The sequence below is a fragment of the Rhinoraja longicauda genome, chromosome 15 (genome assembly GCF_053455715.1).
Source record: "Rhinoraja longicauda isolate Sanriku21f chromosome 15, sRhiLon1.1, whole genome shotgun sequence".
Classification (NCBI taxonomy): domain Eukaryota; kingdom Metazoa; phylum Chordata; class Chondrichthyes; order Rajiformes; family Arhynchobatidae; genus Rhinoraja; species Rhinoraja longicauda.
In genome coordinates this window covers 134,786-154,039 of record NC_135967.1, presented here as the reverse complement: position 1 = coordinate 154,039, position 19,254 = coordinate 134,786, and the positions used below count along the sequence as shown (strand labels likewise).

The window sequence follows — 19,254 nt, the reverse complement described above, 5'->3', positions numbered from 1 at the left end:
AGCCAAACCAGACCATGATGGAGAAGGTGAGGACGGACTCAATGATAGCAGTATAGAATTGGACCATCATTGCCTGTGGCAGATTGTGTTTCCTCAGTTGCCGCAGGAAGTACATCCTCTGTTGGGCCTTTTTGACTGTGGAGTCGATGGTGGCCCCCCCATTTAATGTCCCTGGAGATGATGGTTCCAAGGAACTTAAATGACTCCACAGATGTTACTGTCGTGTTGTTGATGGTGAGTGGGGGGAGGGGAGGGGGATCTCTTCGAAAGTCTACAATTAGTTTCATTGTCTTGAGAGCATTGAGCTCCAGGTTGTTGCGATGGCACCAGGACGCCAGCTGTGTCACTTCCCATCTGCAGGCAGATTCCTCCCCATCCTGGATCAGTCCAATCAGGGTAGTGTCATCTGCAACCTTGAGGAGCTTGACAGAGGAGTCTGTGGAGGTGCAGTCGTTGGTGTAGAGAGAGTAAAGTAGAGGGGAGAGTACGCAGCCTTGCGGTGCTCCTATGCTGAGGGTCTGCGGGTCCCTTTGCATCTTCGATTTCTGGATTCTCTCCCCATTTAGAAAATAGTTTACTCCTTTATTCCTACTACCAAAATGCGTGACTCCACACTTTGCTACACCATATTCCACCTGCCACTTCTCTGCCCACTCTCCCAACCTGTCCAAGTCCTTCTGCAGAGTCCCTGCTTTCTCTACACTACCTGCCCCTACGCCTGCTTTCATATCATCCACAAACTTGGCCACAAAGCCTTCAATCCCCTCGTCCAAATCATTAATATACAACATAAATGGTAGGTAGGTGGTTAGACTTTCCCTTATTGGAGAAGGTTACTGCCCGGCCCCTGTCTGAATATTGTCCTGGTCGCATTACATATCGGCATAGGCACCTTCATCTACTGAGGGGCTACAAATGTGGTTGAGCATTAAGCAACCATCAGCAAACATCCTCACTTCTAATCTTACAGTAGATGGAAGGTCATTGATGAGGCAGTTGAATATGATAGGTCTCGGACAATTCCCTGTTGAACTTCTGCAATGAAGTCCTCAGCAAAAACCCTGATCTTTAATCCAGTGTAATTAGAAGTCTTTCAACGCCCCACATTTGGGAAGTGCAGTAGAGGAAAACATAGAAACATAGAAAATAGGCACAAGAGGAGGCCATTTGGTCCTTCAAGCCAGCACCACATTCATTGTGATCATGGCTGATCATCTACAATCAGTAACCTGTGCCTGCCTTCTCCCCATATCCATTGATTCCACTAGCCCCTAAGAGCTCTCTTTTAAATTCATCCAGTGAATTGGTCTCCGCTGCCTTCTGTGGCAGAGAATTCCTCAAATTCACAACTCTCTGGAAACATGATGAACACACAGTAAGATCAAAGACTCTGGCTGAAATGTGCAATCTAGATCAATGTGACATTGCTCAGAGTGGGAACTTCAGCACAAGTGACTTCATATGAAACTATCTGATGAGTTGGACCAGATTTGAGTGAGCGAGTAGCAATGACTTTTAAAAATGTGAACATTCTCACTTAGAGCGCGATTCAGAGGTGAGGCAGGGACCAGCACCCAGAAGCAGCAATGGCAACAGGGTTTTCTCTGCAGTTGAGCCTCACTGACGTGGCCAGTGGAAACCAGTAGATCACATGAACACCAAAGGTGGGATCATTGCGGATGTGGTGCAGGTATTCACACATGGTACGGTCAAAGACAGCCAGGAAGGTATAATTGCCAAACGTTACAGAGTAGTCTAGAGACCTGGATCATGTTTGCACCAGGACTATGCAGGACGATGCAGCGATTACTACTACTGATGCTGTCATGGATGGTAGATTAGTGAGGACCTCATCAGATCTGCATCAGATTCTTTTTAGTTTAGAGATACAGTGCAGAAACAGGTCCTTCGGCCCACTGAGTCCGCGCCGACCAGTGATCAACCCCATATACCAACACTTTCCTACACACACCAGGGACAATTTACACTTATACCAAGCCAATTAACCTACGTCTTTGGAGTGTGGGAGGAAACCGAAGATCTCAAAGAAAATCCACGGTGGTCACGCGGAAAACGTACAAACGCGGTACAGATGGCACCTGAAGTCAGGATGGAACCCAGGTCTCTAGCATTGTAAGGCAGTAGCTCTACTGCTATGCCACCATGCCACCCTTCAGTTCTCTTTTTTTCCCTTTGTTTATTCTCTGCTTCAATATTTCATATAGCTTTCACACACATCTGGTCTCACATCATTTTCTGCAGTTATTGCTTTAATATAATTGTCTTCATAAATATGAATTGCATCTGTATACCAAACATAAAGCTGCTCCAGCACACACAACACACAGAGAAGAATGCTGGCGAACTATCATAGCTATTACCACATTATATCATGTTTGTTACATTACTGGATACAACAAACTTAATCTCTGCATTGGTTTCTTCTCAAGGCACTCTGTATTTGCATCTTAGCTTTGCACCATTTTGAATTCTGTATCTCACTGTGACACTTTGTAATCACCAAATACAGGTTTGTAGGTTAATTGGCTTGGTAAATGTAAAAATTGTCCCTAGTGGGTGTAGGATAGTGTTAGTGTGCGGGGATCGCTGGTCGGCGCCGACCCGGTGGGCCGAAAGGGCCTGTTTCCGCGCTGTATCTATCATTTTCTTTTTCCACGATAATCCTTCTGAAGTTGCAAAGTCGTCTCTTCCAACTTTTCCTTTCAACGTGACCGTGATTGTTTTCACTCGGCTAACACTGTGAAAATCAACGCTGATGCTGGAAATCTGAAATATAAACGGAAAATACTGGAAAATCGCAGCATCTGAGAAAACAGTTCAACTTGAAGACCTTCACTGGTATTATTAAATCCACACTCTCTGTGGACACGGTGGGCTTTCAGAGATTTTGGATGGTCTTCACTTTGCGATCAGGTCACCTCTGTTTCTGATTCAGACCATTCAGTAATTCAGTGCATAAGAATTGTGCAGACACTGAGCCCTTCGCCAGGAACTTGCACAATCTCATCCTCAACTTCAGTGTTATTGGTGGCAGACTCGATCAATCTCACTTTACTCCATTATTCCGTGTAAGCTTTTTGCTTCTAAACTCTCTTGTGAATTCTTGGAGTGGTGCAACATTGTTCTGACCTGGCTGTCCTAATCGATCAACAGATAGCTGGCACCACCTGTGGAGGGAATGAACATGCAACGTCTTGGGTTGGGGCCCTCCTTCAGACTGATTGTAGTGGGGGGGAGAAAGCTGGAAACGTGAGCTGGAGGCAGGACAAAGTCCAGCAAGTGATGGGTGGATACAGGTGGATGGGGTTTGATTGGTGGAGTATAAGTGACAAAGACTCGAGATGAGAAAGTGACCAAAGAGTGTTGGGTAAGGGGAGAAGAGGCATGAGATGTCAAGTCAGAGCGAGGGTTTTAGCTGGATGCTGCCTGATTCACTGATTCATCTGGCACTTTATGTTTTGCTGAAGATTCTAACATCTGCAAATCCTTGTGAAACCCTTCCTGTGAATTGTGTAGGAAAATAACTGCAGATGCTGGTACAAATCGAAGGTATCACAAAATTATATCAGTCTGAAGAAGGGTCTCAACCTGAAACGTCACCCATTCCTTCTCTCCAGAGATGCTGCCTGACCCGCTGAGTTACTCCAGCATTTTGTGATACCTTCCTGTAAATTGCTCTTCTTTGCCATTTATGACTAGTTCCACCGTTTGACGATGATAATGTCAATTACCAATGGTTTCCAGCCTTGTTTCAAGTTATTTATAATGGACTATTTCTCTCAGGCCCTGGATATTTTTTTAGTTTAGAGATACAGCGCGTCAACAGACCCTTTTGGCCCACCGGGTCCGCACCGACCAGCGATCCCCGCACATTAACACTATCCTACACCCACTAGGGACAATTTTTACATTTACCAAGCCAATTAACCTGCAAATCTGTACGTCTTTGTAGTGTGGGAGAAAACCGAAGATCTCGGAGAAAACCCACACAGGTCACGGGGAGAACGTACAAACTCCGTACAGACAGCACCCGTAGTCGGGATCGAACCCGGGTCTCCGGCACTGCATTCGCTGTAAGGCAGCAACTCTACCGCTGCGCCACCGTGCCGTCCCAAATAATGTTGATCCCACTGAGTATTTTGCTTTGGTCTCATTGTCCAGGTCATTACTTTCCTCTGTTGCTCTGCTGCTGCTGCCGCTGCGTAATCACTGTACGCGGTTGCATCTGTAATCGTGAACTGTCCCTCTTGTATATTGCTGCCATTGCATTGCCAGATCTGTTTCATTTGCTGAACATGTGGTGGGAAAGGCATGTGTCCAGGTCTTGCTGACAGTTCGTGACACCCAAACGTTGCCTCCAATGTGCTCTTTAAATCCATTGCAGATATTATTCACACAAATGCAAATCCACATCTGGGAATACCGCATTCCCATTCCCATTCTACACCATTCACCATTGTCTCGATGTCAGGGCAGCAGAGTGGAAGAGCGGTCAGTGGACCATCTGCCACAGGCAATGATGGTCCAATTCTATACTGCTATCATAGAGTCTGTCCTCACCTTCTCCATCATGGTCTGGTTTGGCTCAGCCACCAAGCACGACATCCGGAGGCTGCAACGGATCGTTCGCGCAGCTGAGAAGGTTGTTGGCTGCAACCTTCCCCCCATTGACGAACTGTACACTGCAAGGGCCAGGAAGCGAGCGGGCAAGATCATCTCTGACCCCTCTCACCCTGGCCACAAACTCTTTGAAACACTTCCCTCTGGAAGGCGACTCCGGACTGTCAAAGCAGCCACAGCCAGACATAAAAACAGCTTTTATTCTGCGAGTGATACTTCTACTCAATAACCAAAAGTCTGTAGTCTCTTTTTGCTCTGGTCTATTTCATTCACATGTTTAAACTATAATGTTTTATTCTTAATGTTTTAATGTTTTATGCTTTATTCTTAATTGTTTAATGTGTGTTCGTGTTGTTGCGATCGGAGCAGCAAGACAAAAATCCTTGTATGTGTACATACTTGGCCAATAGACTTATTCAATTCAATTCAATTCTGACTTCCATTGCCATTTTGTGTGACTGACTGCCTGTGACAGTTTCAGTTTAGAGATACAGTGCGGAACTCGGCCCAGTGGGTCAGTGCCGACCAGCGACCACCCCATGCACCACGATCACCCCGTGCACCACGATCACCCCTTGCACCACGATCACCCCGTGCACTACCCCGTGCACTACCCCGTGCACTACCCCGTGCACTACCCTGTGCACTACCCCGTGCACTACCCCGTGCACTACGGTCACCCCATGCACTACCCCGTGCACCTTGATCACCCCGTGCACTACGGTCACCCCGTGCACTACGATCACCCCGTGCACTACAATCACCCCGTGCACTACCCCGTGCACTACGATCACCCCGTGCACTACAATCACCCCGTGCACTATGATCACCCCTTGCACTACGGTCACCCCGTGCACTACGATCACCCCGTGCACTACAGTCACCCCGTGCACTACCCCGTGCACTACGATCACCCCGTGCACTAAGGTCACCCCGTGCACTATGATCACCCCGTGCACTACGATCACCCCTTGCACCACGATCACCCCGTGCACTACCCCGTGCACTACCCCGTGCACTACCCCGTGCACTACCCCGTGCACTACCCTGGGCACTACCCCGTGCACTACCCCGTGCACTACGGTCACCCCATGCACTACCCCGTGCACCTTGATCACCCCGTGCACTATGGTCACCCCGTGCACTACGATCACCCCGTGCACTACAATCACCCCGTGCACTACCCCGTGCACTACGATCACCCCGTGCACTACAATCACCCCGTGCACTATGATCACCCCTTGCACTACGGTCACCCCATGCACTACGATCACCCTGTGCACTACGGTCACCCCGTGCACTACCCCGTGCACTACGGTCGCCCCGTGCACTACGATCACCCCGTGCACTACCCCGTGCACTACCCCATGCACTACGATCACCCCGTGCACTATGATCACCCCGTGCACTACCCCGTGCACTATGATCACCCCGTGCACTAAGATCACCCCGTGCACTATGATCACCCCGTGCACTACGATCACCCCGTGCACTATGATCACCATGTGCACTATGATCACCACGTGCACTACGATCACCCCATGCACTACCCCGTGCACTACCTCATGCACTACGATCACCCCGTGCAATACGATCACCCCGTGCACTACGATCACCCTGTGCACTACCCCGTGCACTACCCCGTGCACTACGATCACCCCGTGCACTACGATCACCCCGTGCACTACCCCGTGCACTACGATTACCCCGTGCACTACGATCACCTCGTGCAATACAATCACCCCGTGCACTATGATCACCCCGTGCACTACGATCACCCCGTGCACTACAATCACCCCGTGCACTACAATCACCCCGTGCACTACCCCGTGCACTATGATCACCCCGTGCACTACAATCACCCCATGCACTACGATCACCCCGTGCACTACGATCACCCCATGCACCACGATCACCCCATGCACTAAGGTCACCCCGTGCACTATGATCACCCCGTGCACTACGATCACCCCGTGCACTATGATCACCATGTGCACTATGATCACCAAGTGCACTACGATCACCCCGTGCACTACCCCGTGCACTACCTCATGCACTACGATCACCCCGTGCAATACGATCACCCCGTGCACTACGATCACCCTGTGCACTACCCCATGCACTACCCCGTGCACTACGATTACCCCGTGCACTACGATCACCTCGTGCAATACAATCACCCCGTGCACTATGATCACCCCGTGCACTACGATCACCCCGTGCACTACAATCACCCCGTGCACTACCCCGTGCACTATGATCACCCCGTGCACTACAATCACCCCATGCACTACGATCACCCCGTGCACTACGATCACCCCATGCACTATGATCACCATGTGCACTATGATCACCAAGTGCACTACGATCACCCCGTGCACTACCCCGTGCACTACCTCATGCACTACGATCACCCCGTGCAATACGATCACCCCGTGCACTACGATCACCCTGTGCACTACCCCATGCACTACCCCGTGCACTACGATCACCCCGTGCACTACGATCACCCCGTGCACTACGATCACCCCGTGCACTACAATCACCCCGTGCACTACCCTGTGTACTACGATCACCCCGTGCACTACAATCACCCCGTGCACTATGATCACCCCGTGCACTACGATCACCCCGTGCGCTACAATCACCCCGTGCACTACCCCGTGCACTATGATCACCCCATGCACTACCCGGTGTACTACGATCACCCTATGCACTACGATCACCCCGTGCACTACGATCACCCTGTGCACTACGATCACCCCGTGCACCACGATCACCCCGTGCACCACGATCACCCCGTGCACTACGATCACCCCGTGCACCACGATCACCCCGTGCACTACGATCACCCCGTGCACTACAATCACCCCGTGCACTACCCCGTGCACTATGATCACCCCGTGCACTACAATCACCCCATGCACTACGATCACCCCGTGCACTACGATCACCCCATGCACTATGATCACCATGTGCACTATGATCACCAAGTGCACTACGATCACCCCGTGCACTACCCCGTGCACTACCTCATGCACTACGATCACCCCGTGCAATACGATCACCCCGTGCACTACGATCACCCTGTGCACTACCCCATGCACTACCCCGTGCACTACGATCACCCCGTGCACTACGATCACCCCGTGCACTACGATCACCCCGTGCACTACAATCACCCCGTGCACTACCCTGTGTACTACGATCACCCCGTGCACTACAATCACCCCGTGCACTATGATCACCCCGTGCACTACGATCACCCCGTGCACTACAATCACCCCGTGCACTACCCCGTGCACTATGATCACCCCATGCACTACCCCGTGTACTACGATCACCCTATGCACTACGATCACCCCGTGCACTACGATCACCCTGTGCACTACGATCATCCCGTGCACCACGATCACCCCGTGCACCACGATCACCCCGTGCACTACGATCACCCCGTGCACCACGATCACCCCGTGCACTATGATCACCCCGTGCACCACGATCACCCCATGCACTACCCCGTGCACTACGATCACCCCGTGCACTACGGTCACCCTGTGCACTACGATCACCCCATGCACTATCCCGTGCACTACGATCACCCCGTGCACTACGATCACCATGTGCACTAAGATCACCCCGTGCACTATGATCACCCCGTGCACTACGATCACCCCGTGCACTATGATCACCATGTGCACTATGATCACCACGTGCACTACGATCACCCCATGCACTATCCCGTGCACTACGATCACCCCGTGCACTACGATCACCATGTGCACTACGATCACCCCGTGCACTACGATCACCATGTGCACTACGATCACCATGTGCACTACGATCACCATGTGCACTACGATCACCACGTGCACTATGATCACCACGTGCACTACGATCACCATGTGCACTAGCACTATCCTACACTCTAGGGACAATTTACAATCTTTGCTGAAGCACAGACCTGATTGTCCTCGTGGGATGAAACCGGAGTACCCAGGGAAACCCCACTTAGTCACGGAGAGAACATGCAAATACTATACAGATAGCACCTGTGGTCAGGATCCAACCCAGGTCTCTGGCGCTGTGAGGCAGCAACTCTACCGCTGCGCCACCTTGCTAAACCAGTTTCCATGCGCAGTGTGGCAATTGAGCCAGCCTGATGGAGCACGCTGTGGGTGGGTAACCATGATAACATCGTTAGCAAGGCCTCCCACTGTTAACAACCACGTGATTTGCAATCATCACACCTCCGGTGTTCATGTGATCTACTAGTTTCCGCAAAATGTCACCCATTCCTTCTCTCCAGAGATGCTGTCAGTCCTGCTAATTTACTTGGTGTGGACTCCTATAGATCGGCGATATCAAGCGCAGACTGGGTGATTGTTTCGCTGAACACCTCCACTCAGTCCTATGCGATCTCCTGGTTGCCAAACATTTTTCTCCCCTTCCCACTTCCACACTGACCTTCCTGTCCTGGGCCTCCTCCACTGTCAGAATGAGGCCACACTCAAATTGGAGGAACAGCACCTCGTATTTCACTTGGGCAGCTTACACCCCAGCGGTATGAATATTGATTTCTCTAATTTCAACTAACTCCTGCATTTCCTCCCTCAGTTTGTTGGTATCTTCTCCCAGCTAACAATAATCTATTTTACATTGTCCTTGATCTCCATTCCCTTTCTCCAACATAGCACAAAAAGTAAGGAAATTTGTGTTTGGTAGATTATTTCTTTGTTGTAACAATGCTTCTTGGCAATAAATCTTATACCGTTGGAAAGCCTGTTTATTTCCCTTTTAAATGGTGCCACGTTTGTAAGGAACATGCATTTGTGGGATGAGCAGCAGAGCTGAGTATATGGGTTGCGCCCATGAAAAATTTGCCAAATCTTCTCTGCCAATGCCAAACAGCTTATTCTGCTGTTGCTATTGACTCTTGTTTTGAGCTTCTGGTACCCCCAGGTGCTGACAATCAGGCGCCTGATTGGCAGCATCTGTGAGCATGGGCCCTGCTACAGTGGTCAGTAGGTGTTTGCTCCAAGAATCGGCATGCCACGTTTGACTGATCTGGATAGGGCCCGTGCGATAGGGCAACTTCAAGCTGATGTTCCGCAAAACCAAGTTGCGGCATTATTTGGAGTGAGCCCTAGTACCATCTCCAAAGTGAAGGCCAAGTTCCATATAACGGGGGATGTCAGAGACAGGCCGCGAAGTGGGCGTCCCAAGAAGACGACACCCGAAGAAGACCGTTTCCTCACACTGTCAGCACTTAGAAACCGTAGGCTGTCTTCTACAGATTTGCAGTCAAGGTTTGCAGGACGATATGGCCGACGGCTCTCTGCCCAGACAATTCGGAACAGACTGCACGCAGCCGATCTCTGGTCTCATAGGGCTGCCAGGAGGCCTGCCATGACTGCCCTTCATCGTCAGGCCCGTTTGCGCTGAGTCCAGATTCTGCCTACGGCAGTTGGATCATAGGGTCAACGTTTGGAGAAGACGCGGAGAACGCTATGCTGATTGCTGCACCGATAGAGTAACATCTTTTGGTGGAGGCAGTGTGATGGTGTGGGGCGGCATCTCCCTCACTGGAAAAACGAGGCTTGTCATCATTGGAGGCAATCTCAATGCAGAGAGATATCGAGATGAGATTCTGCAACCAGTGGCAATCCCATATCTCCACAGTCTGGGACCGAACTCTATCCTCCAAGATGACAATGCTCGCCCCCACAGAGCAGGGTTTCTCAGAGACTACCTCCAGAATTTGGGAGTAGAGAGGATGGAATGGCCTGCCAGCAGTCCTGACCTCAACCCCATTGAACACTTGTGGGATCAGCTTGGGCGTGCTGTTCGTGCCGGAGTGACCAACACAACCACGTTGGCTGACTTGCGACAAATGCTGGTTGAAGAATGGGATGCCATCCCACAACAGTGTGTGACCAGGCTGGTGACCAGCATGAGGAGGAGGTGCCAGGCTGTTGTGGCTGTGTATGGTTCTTCCACACGCTACTGAGGCTCCTGTTTATTAAATGAATAAATTGTTAAATTGCCAATATGTCTTGTTTCTTCAGACTTCAATCATCCAATCCACCAAACAACACCGAACAAGAGTCAATGGCAGAATAAGCTGTTTGGCATTGGCAGAGAAGATTTGGCAGATTTTTCATGGGCGCAACCCACATACTCAGCTCTGCTGCTCATCCCACAAATGCATGTTCCTTACAAATGTGGCACCATTTAAAAGGGAAATAAACAGGCTTTCCAACGGTATAAGATTTATTGCCAAGAAGCATTGTTACAACAAAGAAATAATCTACCAAACACAAATTTCCTTACTTTTTGTGCTATGTTTATGTATCTCCCTCTCCCCTGACATCAGTCTGAAGAAGGTTCTCAACCTGAAACATTACCCATTCCTTCTCTCCACAGATGCAGCCTGTCCCGCTAAGTTACTCCATCATTTTGTGTCTATCTTCCCTCTCTCTCCGTCCCTCCCCCACTCTAGTCATTCTGCTAGTTTTACTGTTCCTATCCCTTCCATATCACCTCCTCCACAGCCAACAATGGATCATTGTGGGCTCTTTGGTCATCGGTGTCGGCTCTGATCTGTTCTGTACCTTTTCATATCTCTAGTTTCCCTCTCCCCTGACTCTCAGTCTGAAGAAGGGTTTCGACCCAAAACGTCATCTATTCCTTCTCTCCAGAGATGCTGCTTGACCCGCTGAGTTACTCCAGCATTTTGTGTCTATCAACCGCCATTCCCATGCAGCCTTAACTCTCTTTTCTGATATTATAAAATATTCAATGAAACCAGTTACAATTTCCCACAGAAAATAATAATGATTTCAAAACATAAGTTCAGAAATCCAGGAAGGTGAAGATTCTCAGTGGCCTGTTGTTATTGTGCTTTATTGCAGACAGAGAAAGGGGTTCCAGTGAAGAAGTTCTCATGCCTCATAGATCTGATGTTAAACTATCAGCAACCATCCCAAGGACTGGTGACACCACTGCAGTACCCTGTGGAGAGGGAGACTGAGAAAGACATCATGGATGATTTGTCAGGTGACCCTTTTTAAGTGTTCAATTATTCTGGATTAATTTATTGACATGCACTGGGGAGTGTTGTGTCACACAGTGGATGGCTTGATTACAATAACATACAGTCTTTCCGCTGACGGGATAGGACACAACAAAAGCTTTTCACTGTACCTCGTACATGTGACAATAAACTTAACTAAATTAAAATAAACTAAACTAAACTATACTAAACCTGAGTGTGCAAGCAGATAGTTCCCTATGTTCCCTTTCTGCAACTCAGGTAGTCGGTGATGAATTTGATTAGTGAGTGTGTCTAGGGTAATGGGGAGAAGGCAGAAGAATGGGGGTGAGAGGGAAAGTAGATCAGCCATGATTGAGTGGAGGAGAAGGCTCGATGGGCTGAATGGCCTAATTCTGCTCCTAGAACTTACGAACATGAAGAATGTTCATGGTATGGCTTGCCTACATCAGCCAAAGCATTGAGAACTGGAGTTGGGGTAGTATGATGCAGTTATACAGATTGTTGGCCAGGCCACATTTGTAGTATTATGTGCAGTTCTGGTCTGATATGGTGCAGACCAATGTACATCCCCAAATAATCACTGAAGTATCAACTGTCAGACAACGTAAAATGCACTGATTTTGTGGTTTCAGGACGAGATAAAAATTAATGGATTAAAAAAATAATTTTTAATGCAATACATCTTTTATAAAGCTTTTGTTTATGTAAAGAGTAAATTACAAATTGTAATGAAAGAGTCACTTATGCAGTTTCTTCTTTAAGGGAATAAATTCATGCCATTATTAACTTGGATAAACAGTTACAGAGGCTTAAAATACCGGTACTGCTTTTGCAGGGATTTGCAGAGAGATACTGTAGACTGATCATGTTGTTCTGACTGTTGTTACCTTGAGTTCATCAGGACTCCTGGAGGTCACGTACTTCTTTCATTTGTAGATGGTGAGGATGAGAAACCAGCCCTGCCCCCTCGACCATTCAGTGCGTCCATCAGCATTTCTTCAGAGACAAGAAATACCTTAGTTCAACAAATACAGGAACATTTGCAGGAGGGATCTGTGAAAAGGTACTGTTCTTGCAAAATGTCTTAAGCTTTGAGATTTGAAAGCAAAACACTTACCGTCTTGCGATGTAGTAAATAGAGAAAAGAGAGAGAGAAATCCATTTATGTTGCTAGATTTAAGCAGTGTGTACAGCAGGAGAAGTGAACCCCTGGCAACAAAATACATCAGTGAAAATAATTAAACATAGGTATCCCTGATGTAATGCATTACGGTGCAATATAAAGAAAGATATATATTGCAAATAATTTTTTGATTAGGGCAGACCTAAGTGAGATAAGGAGTAACAGCTGGAGTAACTCAGCGGGTCAGGCAGCATCTCTGGAGAACATGGATAGGTGACGTTCCACAGAGTGCTGGAGTAACTCAGCGGGTCAGGCAGCATCTCTGGAGAACATGGATAGGTGACGTTTCACACACTGCTGGAGTAACTCAGCGGGTCAGGCAGCATCTCTGGAGAACATGGATAGGTGATGTTTTGTGCTGAAGAAGGGTCCCAAGCTGAAAAATCATCTATCCATATCCTCCATATCCTCCAGCAATGCTGCCTTACCTGCTGAGTTACTTCAGCACTTTGTGGTCTACACAATATTCCAGCATCTGCTGTTCCTTGTGTCTACAAGCATGGTGCACGGTAGCGCAGCGGTAGAGCTGCTGCCTTACAGCGAATGCAGCGCCGGAGACTCAGGTTCGATCCTGACTACGGGCGCCGTCTGTACGGAGTTTGTACGTTCTCCCCGTGACCTGCGTGGGTTTTCTCCGAGATCGTCGGTTTCCTCCCACACTCCAAAGACGTACAGGTTTGTAGGTTAATTGGCTGGGCAAATGTAAAAATTGTCCCTAGTGGGTGTAGGATAGTGTTCGTGTGCGGGGATCGCTGGTCGGCGCGGACCCGGTGGGCCAAAGGGCCTGTTTCTGCGCTGTATCTCTAAATCTAAAATCTAAATCTACAAGACAAAAAAAAGTTAGCTGTAGTGAGGCTTAAAGAAGAGTAAATTTAAGAGGGTCTGAAACTAACTGAAACAAGCTGAAATCTAAGTACAGGACTTACCTATTTGATAGTCATCAGCGGTCACTCGAAGCGAGTATGACTGTCCTCTCCATAGGGTCGGACGCCTGTGCGTGACTTGTTTAACATGGGGAGACTGGTTCACAGACAGCCACCACACGATCCTTGACAGATCTGGGTCAGGATCCAGTGGCGTCCAAGACGACCGGGGACCCTTTTCTGCTGCAGCCTTCATCCATCCGCCTTCCCAGCCGTTGTGACGCTCCACTAAAGTCAGCCATCATCCCCCGCCTGTTCCACCGTTGAGATCTTGGTTGGATTGCTCTTTGTCAGGGACCTCCCCCTTGACCTTACCGCCATGGGTGACCCTACCAGGAGTGTAGCTCCAGACGGCATCGCCCTCAGGATCTCAGGACCACACAAGCTTCTCCACCACGACACGGTGACAATCCACGGAGTTAGTAAAATTAATGCAATAAGTTATGCAGGAGATAATGGTTGGGACGTGGAAAGTAAATTGGCAGCATTATAAGTGAAAATTATTTAATATTAACAGTAATATATTCTACATACACCGATGAGCCAAAACATTATGACCACTGACAGGCAAAGTGAATAACATTGATTATCTTGTTACAATGGCACCTGTCAAGGGGTGGGATATATTAGGCAGCAAGTTCTTGAAATTGATGTGTTGGATGCGGGAGAAATGGGCAGGAGTAAAGACCTGAGCGACTTTGACAAGGGCCAAATTGTTATGGCCAGATGACTGGGTCAGAACATCTCTGAAATGGCAAGGCTTGTGGGGTGCTCCCGGTCAGCAGTGGTGAGTACCTACCAACAGTGGTCCGAGGAGGGACAAACCACAAACCGGCGACAGGGTGTTGGGTGCCCAAGGCTCATCGATGCGCGAGGGCAACGAAGGCTATCCCGTCTGGTCCGAACCGACAGAAGGTCGACTGTGGCACAAGTCACAGAAAATGTTAATGGTGGTCACGGGAGGAATGTGTCACAATACACAGTGCATCGCACCCTGCTGTGTATGGGGCTGCGTAGCCCATGTGTGCCCATGATGACCGCTGACCACCGTCGAAAGCGCCTACATTGGGCGTCGGAACTGGACCTTGGAGCAGTGGAAGAAGGTCCCCTCGTCCGATGAGTCCCATTTTCTTTTAGATCACATGGATGGCCGTATGCGTGTGTGTCGTTTACCTGGGGAAGTGATTGCGCCAGGATGCATTCTGGGAAGACGACAAGTTTGATGCTGGGGCAATGTTCTGCGTGTAACTCTGGGTCCGGCCATTCATGTGGACGTCAATTAGACACGTGTCACCTACCTAAACATCACTGCAGACCAGGTACACTCCTTCATGGCAATGATAATCCCTGATGGCAGTGGCCTCTTTCAGCAGGACAATGCGCCCTGCCACACTGCACACGTTGATGGGGAATGGTTTGAGGAACATGATGAAGTGTTCACGGTGTTGCCCTGGCCTCCAAATTCTCCAGATCTCAATCCGATTGAGCATCTGTGGGATGTGCTGGATCGACAAGTCCGATCCACAGCGGCTCCACCTCACAACTTACAGGACTTGCAGGATCTGCTGCTAATGTTTTGGTGCCAGATATCACAGGACACCTTCAGGGGTCTTGTAGAGTCCACGCCTCGGCGGGTCGACACTGTTTTGGCAGCACAAGGAGGACCAACAGCATATTAGGCAGGTGGTCATAATGTTTTGGCTCATCAGTGTATGTGTTCAATTATAATTATTAAATGTGTATTTGGAAATCTGGAAGGAGAGATAAGGTAGTTCTTCATACGGTTGTGCATATTTATTTAAAACTATATTCAGGTAACAACGAAGCGGTAATTACCACAAGACTAATGTTAAATAAAAGATAGACAGATAAAATAGGGTAAATGAGGAGAAATTGCTGGGAAATGATAGATGGTATCACGGGGAGAATTGGAAAATATATTTTAAATAAGAATTTAATTGTTGCCATTCTGCTGAGAGAGAACATGGATGAAGAGTGATCTCTATCTTCCCTATTCTCCAAAAAATGGACAGTGCTAATGCACCTAACTAATCACAGGACAGCCAGTTCAGCAGGAATCCTTGACAAGATGTAATCAGTAAATATCATCAACACCAGTAGGGAAAGTTATGCTGGCAAAATCTGGGAAAATACCTTGAAGCAGTAACATTTATGGTCAATGGGGATGGTGCAATGGATGTGGAGAGAATAACTTTCAGGAAACCATTGAAAAGACATCATGCAGAAACTTAATCTTAATAACAACTGTTTGTCATCTACATCAATGATTTCGATCCTGACTACGGGTGCTGTCTGTACGGAGTTTGTACATTCTTCCTCTGGCGTGGGTTTTCTCCGAGATCTTAGGTTTCTTCCCACTCTCCAAAGACGTACAGGTTTGTAGATTAATTGGCTTGGTGTCAATGTAAATTGTCCCCAGTATGTGTAAGATAGTGTTAATGTGCAGGGATCGTTGGTCGGTGCAGACTCGTTGGGCCAAAGGGCCTGTTTCCGCCCTGTATCTCTAAACTAAACTAAACTAAACTAAACTAAATTTGGAATTAAAATCAATGCAAATTTTTGAGGTCATGTTGTTCATCATGTCAGATAACCGAGAAAGAATGATCCAACCTGAACCCATCGACCGGCACTTAGTCTGGAGCTCAGAAGATCATTCCTTATTGAGAAAAATATTAATTGAGAAAACCAATCAGTGTGGATTTAGAGTCATGGAGTCATCAAGTGATACAGTGTGGAAACAGGCCCTTCAGCCCAACTTGCCTACACCGGCCAACATGTCCCAGCTGCACTGGTCCCACCTGCCTGCGCTTGGTCCATATCTCTCAAACCTATCCTATCCATGTACCTGTCTAACTGTTTCTTAAACTTTGGGATAGTCCCAGCCACAACTACCTCCTCTGGCAGCTTGTTCCATACACCCACCACCCTTTGTGTGAAAAAGTTCCCCCTCAGATTTCTATTAAATCTTTTCCCCTTCACCTTGAACCTATGTCCTCTGGTCCTCGATTCCCTTACTCTGGGCAAGAAATTCTTTGCATCTACCCGATTTATTCCTCTCATGATTTTGTACACCTCTATAAGATCACCCCTCATCCTCCTGTGCTCCATGGAATAGAGACCCAGCCTACTCAACCTCTCCCTATAGGTCAGACCTTCTAGTCCTGCAATATCCTCATAAATCTTCTCTGAACCCTTTCAAGCTTGACAATATCTTTCCTATAACATTGTGCCCAGAACTCAACAGAATATTCTAAATGCGATCTCACCAACGTCTTATATAACTGCAACATGACCTCCCAACTTCTATACTCAATACTCTGTCTGATGAAGGCCAAAGTGCCAAAAGCCTTTTAGACCACCTTTTCTACCTGCGACTCGACCTTCAAGGAACCATGCACCTGCACTCCTGGATCCCTCTGCTCTACAACACTATCCAGAGTCCTACCATTTACTGTGCAGGTCCTGCTCTTGTTAGACGTCAAAAAAATGGAACACCTAACATTTCTCTGTATTAAATTCCATCAACCATTCCTCCACCCACCTGGCCAATCGATCCAGATCCTGCTGCAATCTTTCACAACCATCTTCACTGTCTGAAAAACCACCCACTTTTGTATCACCAGCAAACTTGCTAATCTTGCCCTGTATGTTCTCATCCAAATCATGATGTAGATGACAAACAGTAACGGTCCTAGAACCGAACCCTGAGGCACACCATTAATTTCACAGGCCTCCAGTCCGAGAAGCAACCTTCCACCATCACCCTCTGCTTCCTTCCATGGAGCCAATGTGCCATCCATTCAGCTATCTCTCCCTGGATCCCATGCGATCCACCGTCCTGAGCAGCCTACCATGCGGCACCTTGTTGAATGCCTTACTGAAATCCATGTACATAACATCTATAGCTCTGCCCTCATCGACCTTTTTAGTCACGTCTTCAAAAAACTCAATCAGATTTGTGAGACATGACCTTCCACAACAAAACCATGCTGACTGTCCCTAATCAGCCCATCCAAATGCCTGTATATTAAAACTGAGGTGAGAAGAAACTTTTTCACCCAGAGAGTTGTGAATTTGTGGAATTCTCTGCCACAGAAGGCAGTGGAGGCCAATTCACTGGATGAATTTAAAAGAGAGTTAGATGGAGCTCTAGGGGCTAATGGAATCAAGGGATATGGGGAGAAGGCAGGCACGGGTTACTGATTGTGGATGATCAGCCATGTTCGCAATGAATGGCGGTGCTGGTTCAAAGGGCCAAATGGCCTCCTCCTGTACCTATTTTCTATGTTTCTATATCCTATCCCTCAGAATACTCTCTAGTAACTTTCCAACTGATGTTAAGCTCGCTGGCCTATAGTTCCCAGCATTTTCCCCACAGTTCTTCTTGAATAGAGGCACAATATTTGCCATCCTCCAGTCTTCCGGCACCTCTCCTGTATTTAAGGACGTCTCGTAAATTTCAACCAGGGGGTCCGCAATTTCCTCTCAAAATTCCCACAATGTCCTCGGATATATCTGACCAGGCCCTGGAGATTTGTCTACCTTCATATGCAGGTGAACTTTCTTTGACGGTAACACTGACTGCTCTCAAGACACGTCCGTTGACAGCCCCAAGTTCCTCCGTCCTACTGTCTTTCTCCTCAGTAAATGCAGAGCAGAAATACTCCTCTGTATTTCCAAGGAGAACCAAGAAGAGGTCCAAATACTGACGCAGGTTCTGCTCTATCACCTTTCACAACCTTTCCCAACCGCGACTCATCCAGGTGAACAAGAAAATACTCATCTCTTTCTGATAAACATCAATGATAAACCTACTGATTTAAAATTTGTGCCCTTGGTTTTGGACCTTTTGCGAAAGGGAAATAAGTCCTTCGTACTCATTCTATCCCTAAAGCTTAATCAACCAAAACTCTCCCCATCCGCCTTTATTCCAAAGAAAATATCACCAGCATCAAAACTTTCCTCAGAGCTAAATATTTCCAGTCCTCGCAATATCCTGATATGCTTCTCCTCTTCACGACCTTTCTTTTATGGGGCATCCAGCATTGTACCCAGTGGTCAAACTGTGCCCAATCTAAAGTATGCATTTCCTACACTACCTTCCTGTTTTTAAATTAAAAGCTTCAGCGAGTATTTGCCTTTCAACTGGACTATCAACTTGTCTTGTACCATCTATGCCAAAGTCTCTCTGTTGCTCTCCATCCCTCAGTATCCTCCCTGTTTCTGACCTTGTTGCTCCTCAGCAAATGCATCAACTCACTTCTGCAGATTGAATTCCATTTGCCGCCTTTGGGCTAACAGTCCGATGTGATAACATCTACCTGCAGTGAAATGGCGCAGCTAGAAGAATTGCTGTCTCACAGCTCCATGGCCCTTCTTTGATCCTGACCCCCAATGTTGACTGTCTTCCCATGGCCATGTGTATTTCC

The 19,254-nt window shown here is 48.0% G+C and overlaps 1 protein-coding gene across 3 annotated transcripts in view; it reads left to right on the top strand.

Annotated features, from left to right (window-relative positions):
* LOC144600467 (phosphatidylinositol 3,4,5-trisphosphate 5-phosphatase 2A-like) overlaps positions 1 to 19,254 on the top strand; it is a 220,950-nt gene that overhangs the window by 91,836 nt on the left and 109,860 nt on the right. For all 3 annotated transcript variants that reach the window (XM_078412087.1, XM_078412085.1, XM_078412086.1), the window contains exons 4-5: positions 11,556 to 11,700; positions 12,635 to 12,761. In XM_078412087.1, coding sequence (XP_078268213.1) covers positions 11,556 to 11,700; positions 12,635 to 12,761 — 272 coding nt within the window. The remainder of the gene's footprint in view (positions 1 to 11,555; positions 11,701 to 12,634; positions 12,762 to 19,254) is intronic.